Genomic DNA, 12,694 nt, shown 5'->3' on the forward strand with positions numbered 1-12,694 from the left:
GTACCTTGAACTAAAAAATAACTAAAATCTTCGTCAAAATTGGTCCCACAATCACACAATTTACAAAAAAAAAAAAAAAAAAAGAGATTATATTCAGCGATTCTTTTAGACCAACCCAAAAGTTCTTGTTGGTTGGACTAGCATCCCAACCCAAGTCAAAAATTTTCACAACCTGATGAAAAAGTATCCATAAAACATTTTGAAGTAGAAGGGCCCCAATAAGATCTAAATCTTATTTTTACCGTTCTTTTTTTCAAAATATTGCATCATAAATATAGAGTGAAAAAAATATAAGCCCTACCATTTCCGTCAATATCAGCATAGCTCAACTAACATAATATTGATTAGAGATTTGAACGTTCGACAACTCGTACTTATCGTAAGCTAAAAATCCGAAACTCTACTATTGCCTTTATTGAATAGAAATTACAGATCCCCACGAAGAGAGTGAAGAGAGTGCTCAGTAATAAGAGTGAAGTTGTAGCAGGTTACCTCTCAAAGTAGCACACCATATGAAACAGCGATGGTCATGTTATCAATCTTGTTCTAATTGGGAGATGATACTGGCAAATATCTTGTAGCCATTGCCCATATCACTAAGAAGACAATACTCATTTTGGGCATGGTATGTGTCTAATAAACCTGCATCAAAGCATAATGGCAGAAATCATGTTCTTCATGATCAGCAATCTATGACAAAAATTACTCTGTTTATGCTCTCCTAAGATAAATTGAACTATGGGTTTTGTTGTAACATTAATCATACCGTAGCCTGCAGTATGAACATCAAAGCCCTCCTCCTACAAGTAATGATAACAAAAAGATGAGAAGACGAAAATGATGAACACCAGCAGAGGAAAAGATGAACAGAAATGTGTTTTACTTGGAGCTCTCGAATAAGTGGCAAACTCCCGGTAATCGAGTATGGTTTGACATGTCCTATAACTTCCTTTGTTGCATTATGTAACAGTTTATAGCCACGAGAATCAAGATCGCATGCAACTCCCGACATTGCCTCACCGAAAGTTAAATCAATTCTACAAAAAAGTTTGTTAGAATTCAATTGAATAAAACATCATTTCTCTAGGGAAGGAAGGGTCGTGAAGTGAATTATTATGTTCATATGTAATGGCCCAAACCCACCGCTAGTAGATATTGTCCCCTTTGAGTTTTCTTTTTTGGGCTTCCCCTCAAGGATTTTAAAACGCATCTGCCCGAGAGAAGTTTTCATATCCTTATCAAGAATGTTTTGTTCCCCTCTCCAACCGATGTAGGATCTCACAGTCCACCCTTCAGGACCCAGCATTCTCGCTAGCACACCGCCCGGTGTCTGACTCTGATACCATTTGTGACATTCCAAGCCCACCGCTAGCAAATATTGTCCTCTTTGGACTTTCCCTTTCGAGGTTTCCCTCAAGGTTTTTAAAACGCGACTGCTAGGGAGAGGTTTCCACACCCTTATAAAGAATGTTTTGTTCCCCTGTCCAACCGATGTGAGATCTCACAATACACCTCCCTTCAGGGCCCAGCGTCCTCACTAACACTCGTTTTCCTCACCATTTGCTCTTATACCATTTGTAACGGCCCAAGCCCACCGCTAGCAAATATTCTCCTCTTTGGACTACCCCTTTCGGGCTACCACTCAAGGTTTTTAAAACGCGTCTGCTAGGAAGAAGTTTCCACACCCTTATAAAGAATGTTTTGTTCCCCTCTCCAACCGACGTGGATCTCACATCATATGTCATGGAAGTTCATAGCATAGTAGAGAAAGAGCACACACCTTCCCCTGATGCCTTCATTGGGTAGGACATACTTTGAAACAGGACCCCTCGTATCAAGTTTCTCAATGTTTGCATTAATGTAATCAACATAGCCTTTGAGTTTTGTCATAACATCCTTCACACTGGAAGAAAAATTGACAGAGACTAATCCATAAAGTGTCTAAGCAGCAAACAAAGAAAACGGATATAACAGCTTATGCTCGGCAAGGAAAGGAAGTAACGACTTACTTGTAGAAGGGGGTTAACCTGTCAAATGCCAACACAAAATATGTAAGAAAATTTGAGAAAGACCCGAACAGACGATTTTATTATATGTCGATTTTATACTAAATCTCAAAAAAGCTCAGACTTGAATTAACCTGACATCTCCTGAAATAGTACATTCTCCTGGAATTTGATTGAGACCACCTCCTGGATCTAAGATGAAGAAATGATCATGATGAAAACATATTTTTCTCTACCTAAAATTAAAACGTGAAGATTAAGAACTTACAAATCCATTGGGTTGGTTTCATGGTTGATGGTGTTGCAAATCCATATACCTGTTCCTTAGGATGGGGAGGAAAATCTTCATAAAAACGCGCTTGGATCACTTTAAGGGCTTCCATGGCTAGCTCCATGGCATTAATAGCCTGCATTCAAGAGAGGTAAGCAATTATGTATCTTGAGCTGATCAATTGGCATAAAGTAATGGACGAGTATTCAAGTTTTATTGTATTCGAGAGCACTCACATCAACAAAATTCTGTAAGCTTTCTTCTGCACTAATATTAAGGACACATTTAGCAAACCTTTTCTTTTCGGTAACCCTTACATAGCGGATATTGTCCTCTTTGGGCTTTCCCTTCCAAGCTTCTCCTCAAGGTTTTAAAACACGTCCACTAGAGAGAGGTTTTCACACCCTTATAAGGAATATTCCGTTCCCCTCTCCAACCGATGTGAGATCTCACAATCCACACCCCTTGGGTACCCAGCATCCTCACTGGCACATCGCCCGGTGTCTGGCTCTAATACCATTTGTAACAGCCTAAGCCCACCGCTAGCATATATTATCCTCTTTGGGCTTTCAGACTTCCCTTCATGGTTTTAAAACAGGTCCACTAGGGAGAGGTTTTCACACCCTTAAAAATGCTTCGTTACTCTTTCCAACCGATGTGGGATCTCACCGTTTATAATCAAATAAAAATTTACTGGTATAGTTTATCATTAGTGACAATATTGAAGGAAAAAAAAACTACAATCGTACAGATTGTGAAGCTTCAATATCATTAGTATAGAAAGATATCAAAGGATGGCTAGTCCAAAAAGATATCAAAGGATGGCTAGTCCAAGATGCTGAACAACAAAGTTTGATTTTGGAAAAACACCATCATTATGGAAACGTACACGTAGTAGAAAAATTACGTCAGTCCATTGAGATATGGTATGCTACAAGTGAATATTTGCAACAAGAAATGAATCCTAATTTTAGGATGACTGACCCTTTTAATCCGGTCCATATAATATCTTTTTCGGGAGCTCGAGGAAATGCATCTCAAGTACACCCAGATAGGTATTGAACAGGCCAGACCGTGGAAATAAAATGAGGACTTTTCGAACAAAATAAAATAAAAGAGGTACTATATTTTGCTTTTATACATACTCTCCTATTCTAACATTCAGTTTTATCAAATCAAAAACCAAAATGTTCTGAATTATTAAGGCCCATTTCATAACAACTTAACTTTTGTTTTCTGTTCTTGATATTTATGATTGTTTCACCACTTCTTTACTACGATTTTCACCTTTCTTAATGAAACTTCAGAATTTTGGCTCAAATTCCAAAAACAAAAGCAAGTTTTTCAGAAATGGTGTTTACAAACATCATTTTCAGAAACTAATATGGCTATCACATGGGGCATAAAATTCTACCTCAAAATACATGAGAAGACTCCCATTCAGTTGATGAAATGCGTGCATACCAGGACACAGAAGACAATATATCAATTTACCTGGTGTGCCAAACCACTGTGGAAAAGTTTTCCATGTGCTACGAGTTTCCAAGGTATTTGACCGCCAGTACCGATACAAGGGTGTGAATCTGCTGTATCAATCCAATATCTACACAGAAAACCAATTATACACAGCTTAATAATGCATACGGGAGATTTACAAAACTTAGCATTAGTAAAATGACTAAGATCTAAGAAGTAGTGATCATTGATGCATATAAAAAGTTAAGGAAACTTTTGAGGAATGGGTTCAAACCCCATGATACCAAGCCAATATTAAAATCATACATAGATAATGTGAGATCCCACCTCGATTGGGGAGGAGAACAAAACATTTTTTATAAGGATGTGGAAACCTCTCCCTAGCACATGCGTTTTGAAAACCTTGAGGGGAAGCCCGGAAGGAAACGCCCAAAGAGAACAATATCGGCTAGCGGTGGGCTTGGGCTGTTACAAATGGTATCAGAGCCAGACATCGGGCGATGTGCCAATAAGGACGCTGGGCCCCCAAGGAGTGTGGATTGTGAGACCCCACATCGGTTGGTGAGGAGAACAAAACATTGTTTATAAGGGTGTGGAAACCTCTCCCTAGCAGACGCGTTTTAAAAACCTTGAGAGTAAGCCCGGAAGGGAAAGCCCAAAGAGGACAATATCTGCTAGCGATGGGCTTGGCCTGTTACAAATGGTATTAGAGCCAAACATCGGGTGATGCGCCAATAAGGACGTTGGGCCCCTAAGGGGTGTGGATTGTGAGATCCCACATCGGTTGGTGAGAAGAACAAAAACTTCTTCATAAAGGTGTGCAAATCTCTCCCTAGCAGACGCGATTTAAAACCTTGAGGGGAAGACCAAAAGGGAAAGCCCAAAGAAGACAATATCTGCTAGTGGTGGGCTTGAGCTGTTATAAATAGTATCAAAGCCAGACATCGGGCAATATACCAGCGAGGAGGTTGAGCCCCGAAGGGAAGTGGACACGAAGTAGTGTGCCAGCAAGGACACTGGCCTCAAACGGGGGTAGATTGGGGAGTCCCACATTGATTGGAGAAGAACGAGTGTCAACAAGAACGTTGAGCCCCGAATAGGGGTGGATTGTGAGGTTTCACATCAGTTGGGGAAGAGAACGAAGAACGAAACATTCATTATAAAGGTGTGGAAACCTCTCCCTAGCAAACGTGTTTTAAAAACCTTAAGAGAAAACCCAAAAATGACAATATCTGCTAGCAAGGCGCTTGGACGGTTTCAAATAACCTATAAGATTAATCACTTACAGAGGCCCTCCTTTTAAAGCATCAAAGTATCCCTCTTTAGCAAGTTGCTCAACTCCAATTCCAGGGATTGAATTATTCTCTTCAGAGGCAATAAATACAACAACAACAGAGGACTTCAACTTTAGCTTTGTTTCAGCAAGCTTCTTCAATAGTTCAGTAAGAAGAGCAACATGTCCAAGGCAATCAGTAGTCCCACGACCACGAAGTTGATCCCCTTCAACACTCAACGAGAAAGGACTAAATTTCTGCACATACAACAATACTTCTTCAACATGTAACCCTAATTTCTATTTGGCCTAACCTAAATCCAATCCACTAAATTACAAAAACAGAATCACAGTATGACAAAATAAACATTCAAATCAAACCCTAAATCAGCTTCAAAATTGCAGAACAGAAAGAGATTTAAAAGGAAATAAAGAATACCCATGTATCGGGATCGGCAGGGACGACATCCATATGACTACCGACGAACGAGACAACTCTTCCAGATACAGTCCCCGGATACTCGACAATCAAATTTCCACGGCCAGGAGCGTAGCTGACATGATTGATTAGCAAGGGACCGCCATTGGCAGTGCTGAAAGGGTTAAGAACATCGAGGACGTGATTGACGATCTTATCTTCTTGAGGAATTAGGTTTTCCGGCGGGTTGTTCTGGACGAATTTGGCCTCGCCGATGAGCTTGGAGAGTAAAGAAACGAAGGAATCGTTGTTCAGTTCGCCGAGGATTTGTTTAATGGAATCCATGGCTGTGGTAGAAGAGAGAAACACTGGAAATCTTGGAAGTGAAGAAGGGCAATGAAGAATGTTGAAGAAATCGAAACGATTATGAATTCCTCGTTTTTCGTTGTCTTTCCATACGAGGAATGGAGGAATTGATGCAGCTTCGAGGGTATATGTTCCACTAAGAACTTTCCTTGGAACATTTTGATAAGGATTAAGCGTATGGAATCAGCATAATTTTCTTTTCTCTTTTTTTTTTTTCTTTTAAGAAACTAAATTAATAAAAATACACTTAAATTTTATATTCATTCATTACTCAGAAAATAGTTCAAACAAGAATCACGAGCTAGGTGTACCTTCACAACCTTACTATGAAGAGAGTAATAGTTCAAACAAGAATCACATTCATTCATTACTCAGAAAATAGTTCAAACAAGAATCACGAGCTAGGTGTACCTTCACAACCTTACTATGAAGAGAGTAGGTGTCACTTTGCGTTGTGGTGTTGTTGGATGATGCATCGTCCTCCTCGATCGCATCATGGCATTCTTCTACGTTGGCCCGCATATGGGCGTCTCTTGAGGGACGCCCCTTTGTCATGGCGTGAGGGTCACAACCTACTCCCCCCACTTAACTTAGTCATCGAGACTTAACTTAGTCATCGTCCTCGATGACTTACTCGGGTCACAATCATATTGCGGATTGTGACACTAGGCTTGTTCGGGGTTATGGGCCCACCACGCTTCCGCTACGCCACTCGTTCTTTGAATGCATATATTGACAGGAAATAGTTCAAACAAGAATCACGAGCTACACTATTATCAGAGCCAAGTTTCGATCTTGGGACCTGTGGGTTATGGGCCCACCACGCTTCCGCTACGCCACTCTGATTAGTTGATATAATCCCCCCACTTAACTTAGTCATCGTCCTCGATGACTTACTCGGGTCACAATCATATTGCGGATTGTGACACTAGGCTTGTCCGGGGTTATGGGCCCACCACGCTTCCGTTGCGCCACTTTGATTAGTTGATATATTAAAAAGGTCTCAATCCCTTCTTTGAATGCATATATCGACAGGAAATAGTTCAAATAAGAATCTCGCTACACTATTATATATCAGAGCCAATCTTGGGACCTGTGGGTTATGGGCCCACCACGCTTCCGCTACGCCACTCTGATTAGTTGATATATTAAAAGGTCTCAATTCGTTCTTTGAATGCATATATTGACAGGAAATAGTTCAAACAAGAATCACGAGCTACACTATTATCAGAGCCAAGTTTCGATCTTGGGACCTGTGGGTTATGGGCCCACCACGCTTCCGCTGCGCCACTCTGATTAATTGATATATTAAAAGGTCTCAATCCATTATTTGAATGCATATATTGACGATCTTGGGACCTGTGGGTTATGGGCCCAAGCACCACTCTGATTAGTTGATATATTAAAAGGTCTCAATCCATTATTTGAATGGATATATTGACAGGAAATAGTTCAAACAAGAATCACGAGCTATACTATTATATATCAGAGCCAAGTTTCGATCTTGGGACCTGTGGGTTATGGGCCCACCACGCTTCCGCTGCGCCACTCTGATTAGTTGACATATATAAAAGTCTCAATCCATTGTTTGAACGCATATATTGACAAGAAATAGTTCAAACAAGAATCACAAGCTACGCTATTATATATCAGAGCCAAGTTTCAATCTTGGGACCTTATGAGCCTACCACGCTTCCGCTGAGCCACTCTAATTAGTTGATATATAAAAAAAAGTCTCAATCCATTGCTTGAATGCATATATTATTGACAAGAAATAGTTCAAACAAGAATCACAAGCTATGCTATTATCTATTAGGGACTAGTTTCAATCTTGGGATCTATGGGTTATGGACCCACCACTCTTCTGCTGCACCACTCTAATTAGTTGATATATAAAAAAAAGTCTCCATCCATTCTTTGAATTCATTAGCTTTCATCTTCTTTGTTATTGAAAAAACAAGAATAACAAGCTACGCTATTTTATATCATAGCCAAGTTTTGATAATGGGACCTGTTGGGTTATGGGCCCACCACGCTTCTACCGCGCCACTCTAATTAGCTGATATATAAAAATAGAGGGAGGGTTGGTACCCAACCCAACCCTCTATTTTCGGGTTGGGTTGGGTTGGTACCAATCCAACCCTCCATTTTCGGGTTGGGTTGTCAATTTTTTTTTAAAGTTTTGTTTATCCACAATTTATAATTATTCGGATACAATCTTAGATAAAATATATTAAAGTTCACTATCAAACACAAATCATTTATAATTATTCACAAAAATAATAATAATAATAATAATAATAACAAATTTAATAAAAACAATAACAAGCAAAAATTGTAACATATTAACATAGTTCAACATTGTCATAAAACTAAAGACAACTAAATACCGATATTTCTTAAGAATCAGTTGAATAACAAAAATATAAAGATAGATCATGAAATTAAATAAACATTAAAAATGATTAGTTTGAAGGTATTAAAGATATTGTATAATAAGAGGAAAGATTTGTTGAACATAATTAATAAAATAGAATAATAAAGAGAGGAGATTTGGTGAACATAATTAAAAGATAAAACCGAGATAAAACAAACTAAATATCATAGAACAAGAGTAAATAACTTCATCAAATTCTTTCGGCTAACAATATAACCCGTAATAATAAAAAATGAGATTTAATAAAAATAGAACAATATATATATATTATAATATTCCAAGACTCAACCCATACAAAATCTCTAATGCTTTTATCACATGGACCATTGTAAAATTTAGAGAATTGGACTTGAAATTGATTTCATGGGATCATATAGGTTAACTTGGATACAAAGGACAAAAATCGAACTTTGCTAAACTGGTGACATCAGCTTAATCTAATCAAGTAAGTGGTCTTACTATAAGATAGGTTAGAAATGGCATGAGTTACAATTTATGATGTATGAGCTATGATGATACATGAGTTATGATGATGTATGATTTGTATCGTATGATGCCATATACTAGTATATGATTATATATGAGTATATGATTATGTATGAGTTATGATACTTGATGATGTGCATAATATATATAGTTTGGTGTATGACGTACTTGATATGCTCGATGCACTTTAGAGCAATATGATAAGTATGATGATTGCATGACGTTTGTCTTAATATGTTGATGTTTTCCATATTAAGCATGTTATATGATGATGAGTGTCATATTGCATCATGTTAATAGATTGACATAGGACACAACCCTAAGAGCATGAAAATGAAATTGATATAAATATCCAACGAGCATGTGTTACTTAATGTAATAAAGAGATGAGACTAGAGGGTTGTGCCATAAGAGATGATAAGATGGAAATTAGAGGGACCTCATGCATGTTGTGTATTCATAACAAAGAGATGAGACAATGAGTGCAGACGCGCATAGTACGATGATGAGGGCGTTCATGGGGAGCATGACACCAAAGGGTTCTATTGACCTCTAGACGTCGCTACAGATTAGCTTGACTAGAGAGGGTCCAGGGGGTGTGCAAGCCCCCTGGAGATTCACACTCGGATGTGTGGGTCGTGTGTAGGGAAGTACTACACATCCATATTAGTCTGAGACTGGAGGTCACCCTTAGAGAATAGAGATAGGTCCCAAGAGCATGATTGAATGTAGTTGACAATTGATATCACCTAGACGGTATGAAAATCCAAGGTCATTAATGTAATTTTGAACAGTATGTAGTTGACTTATATGAGGATCATGCTCAAGTAATAACTTAAATGATCTATAGTATATGTATAAGGTTAGATGTGTTGTCCTGGTAACATTATTATTACGACCCACTTTGTCATTATTATAAATTATTTGATCCAAATCATTCATGTGTAGACACATGAATGAGAGTATCCTATACAATGAGTTTGTATAAGACTACATCACTAAATATTTAATCTTTCTTTATAAATCTGTTAATTGAAAATGGCTCTGGTAGCCGATACAATATGTGACTCAATCTTAATAGCTATGAACTCTTGCCTGCAAGGGTTTGTTATTTGATTTGCATGGGTGAGAATGACTCTTGTAACCACGATTCAATATGTTTATCATTTCGAGAACTTGGTCAAATAGAGAGTTGGGAACATGATATCACGAGATGAAATTCATTCCTTTCATACAATAAAAGTAAATGATTTGTGCTTTCAAGTGCTGATTTCGAGACTTGAACAATAGGGCCCCACTCTCTCCGGCTTCAACATTGTCTTTGTCCCTTGCTCTAGGTTTCCCCTTCTACTTCTTGGGGTTAGACATATTCTCACTAGAGTCAAGGCAGCATCGTCGCTAAGCGACAATCCCTCTTCATGGGTTAAACATATTCTCGCCGAAGCCAAGGTAGCATCGCCGCTGAGCGGCAATCCCTCTGCAATTTTCGATGGCCAAGAAAGTGTTTCTCTATGCCTCCTCTGAACCAGGTTGTTGACATCTTCACGAAAAGTGTTTCTCAACCTCTTTGAATTTTTCAGATTCAAGCTTCACGTTCATTTTTCAGACACATCGTAGCATCATCTGCTCCAATCATTCCCTTGTTTCGATCAAATAAAACTATGAAACACATTGTAGTATCGTCTGCTCCAATCATTCCCTCGTTTCAGTCAAATAAAACTATCACACACATTGTAGCATCATCTACTCCAATCATTCCCTCATTTCGGTCAAATAAAACTATCATCCACATTGTACCATCATATGCTCCAATCATTCCCTCGTTTCATTCGAACAAAACTATCACACACATTGTACCATCATTTGCTCCAATCATTCCCTCGTTTCATTCGAATAAAACTATCATCAGACACATTATAGCATCATCTGCTCCAATCATTGCCTCATTTTGGTTGAATTAAGATACATTAAACCATCATCTGCTCGAATCATACCGTCGTTTTGATCAAATAAAACTATCAGACACATTATAACATCTTACGTAGAGTAATAATTCGCATAGATGGCATAGAGAAAGAAGAAGAGTGAGAAGGGGATGAGTGGGTGAGAAGTGTTAAAAAGGAAAGCGTGTGGGAAGTGGGTTTTAAGGTATAGTCGTGGTCAGTGCATGGGGAGCTCCAATTCCTAACTTACCCAAAATCACTAAAAGCGACACTTCCCACGACACACTCTGCATAAAGCTCTTCTCTTTTCTTTCTTCTTTTCACACACAAATCTCTTTCTTACTCCACCACTCGTGTGCCATTTAATATTATTGTCTTTATTTTTTTGTCTTATATATAACATTTCACGTTTACTACCGTTACATATTGTCTGTTTTGACTTTTTACGTATCGTCTTCAGTCTCACGATTATAAAACGCATATGTTAGGGAGAGATTTCAACGTTGTTATAAGCAATGTTTTATTCTTCTCTTTAACGAACGTGAGATCTCACATGTTAAAATTGTAAGAAAAGATTGAAATGAGTAGAACAAAATGGTTATCTCTTCAAATAAAGGATCAAAATGAAGAAAGTTGAAATTGAGACCAAAATGAACATGAATCCCGTCTCTCCCACTTGTTTATTCTAGATTGAAGAGAAGAAAAAAGAGGCATTTTTCTCGGCCTACGAATAACGTGACATTTTTCACAAATTTTCCAAATTGAGACCTTTATATGTCATACTTGTCTTCAAGTGATCGGGAAATCAAAAATCAAAAAGCTATTGATTTCTTTCCAACACTCTGGATACGTGACCGTATTGTGCAGAACACTCACAAAAGTCGTGATCTTCCAGGGGCGAAAAAAGAAAAGAGAGATGAAGTTCTCTCGTATGTGGTTTGAGGCTCTCGAGACAAGGAACACGTGACGTTTAAAAAATACGAGGACCAAAATAAACCTAAGAAAAAACTACAAAAGTGCATTTAAACCTTTTTTTTGCTTGCAATAATCGACTGTAACTTTCTTCATTTTTTGGGACAAAGAGATGCCTTTGTTCTGTCGTTGAGTACTTTGTCATTGTCTTGGTTTTGTCTAAGGAGGGTATGAGAGATTATTATGAATGATGCTTAAAGTTCATCATTTCATGAAATGTTAATTAATGGTGTTTCCATTTTTGTTGGTTTTTGCTAAAATGTAACATTTGCTATCATATCTAACTATTTTTGGATATAGGTTAAACTATAAATTTAGTCCGTACATTTATAAACTTGCATTCAAAACGGTATCTCTAAACCTTTTGTGATACCCGAGTGAATGAGAGGTACATGAATGAACCGAAATCACATTCGAATGAGAGCAATTCTAAAGATAGGATCACAAAAAAATGCTAAAAAATAAATTGAAAATCACTACCTATATTAATAAGTTACACGTTCTTTTCGGTAGCTCCAATCATAGAAACTTCATAGTTAAACGTGTTTTGCTTGGAGCAATTCTCTGTTGGATGACTTCTAGAAATTTTTTTTAAGATGAATATAAGTGAGAACAAAACATGCTGGAAGGACTAGAAATAAGTAACGTGACCATGTCGCTTGAGATACAGGAGAATGTCAGAGCCATCAGGTGCCGAATTCTCATACTTCTTATAGTGCGCTAAACTGTCCCACATTGCAACCGTCTCTCCCAATAGCTTTTCTTTGATTTGTTTTTAAGTTATATTAAAAGTTTTAATCTAATCATTTCCAAAGTTTATTATAGGGATCCGAACTTTAAAAATATCTAAAAAGCCTTTGAATTTACAAAATTGGCCCCGTAAATCATGGACGTATTGAACGTCTAATGAAACATTATACTTCCAATTTTATGTCGATATATCTGTTATTTTTATAAAAAAAAATATCGCATGTCAAGAACCGGTTAGATCTAAAATTAAAAACTAAGGATATATATGACAAAATTGAAAATTTAAGAAGGTTCTT

General features: G+C 37.7%; 1 protein-coding gene and 3 non-coding genes across 5 annotated transcripts; all 4 read right to left on the bottom strand.

Moving 5' to 3' along the window:
• Window positions 1-303: 303 nt before the first annotated feature.
• LOC111464009 (acetylornithine deacetylase) lies at window positions 304-5,945 on the bottom strand. Of its 2 annotated transcripts, XM_023108055.1 has the most exons (11): window positions 5,893-5,945; window positions 5,466-5,843; window positions 5,040-5,284; window positions 3,772-3,880; window positions 2,275-2,413; window positions 2,141-2,198; window positions 2,010-2,027; window positions 1,781-1,903; window positions 884-1,037; window positions 767-800; window positions 304-642 (listed from the first exon to the last, which is right to left on the bottom strand). In XM_023108055.1, exons 1-11 carry the CDS (start codon window positions 5,899-5,901, stop codon window positions 536-538), a joined length of 1,374 nt encoding a protein of 457 aa, XP_022963823.1. In that variant the 5' UTR covers window positions 5,902-5,945; the 3' UTR covers window positions 304-535. The 2 variants fall into 2 exon arrangements, with proteins under 2 accessions (XP_022963823.1, XP_022963824.1); XM_023108056.1 differs by having other exon boundaries at window positions 5,466-5,929.
• Window positions 5,946-6,584: 639 nt separating this feature from the next.
• TRNAM-CAU lies at window positions 6,585-6,656 on the bottom strand. Its single transcript has one exon. It is a non-coding gene; the product is annotated as a tRNA-Met (tRNA).
• A 379-nt stretch (window positions 6,657-7,035) lies between these two features.
• On the bottom strand, window positions 7,036-7,107 carry TRNAM-CAU. Its single transcript has one exon. It is a non-coding gene; the product is annotated as a tRNA-Met (tRNA).
• A 186-nt stretch (window positions 7,108-7,293) lies between these two features.
• TRNAM-CAU lies at window positions 7,294-7,365 on the bottom strand. Its single transcript has one exon. It is a non-coding gene; the product is annotated as a tRNA-Met (tRNA).
• Window positions 7,366-12,694: the final 5,329 nt, after the last annotated feature.

This window comes from Cucurbita moschata, unplaced genomic scaffold, assembly GCF_002738365.1.
Source record: "Cucurbita moschata cultivar Rifu unplaced genomic scaffold, Cmos_1.0 Cmo_Scf00029, whole genome shotgun sequence".
Classification (NCBI taxonomy): Eukaryota; Viridiplantae; Streptophyta; class Magnoliopsida; order Cucurbitales; family Cucurbitaceae; genus Cucurbita; species Cucurbita moschata.

Bases quoted from the DNA above. Each gene is read 5' to 3' on its own strand.
- LOC111464009 (XM_023108055.1), bottom strand. The intron at 2,414-3,771 runs GTAAATTGATAT...TCTTGAATGCAG, and splicing joins ACAGTGGTTTGGCACACCAG to GCTATTAATGCCATGGAGCT. The intron at 1,038-1,780 runs GTGTGTGCTCTT...ACTTTTTTGTAG, and splicing joins AATGAAGGCATCAGGGGAAG to AATTGATTTAACTTTCGGTG.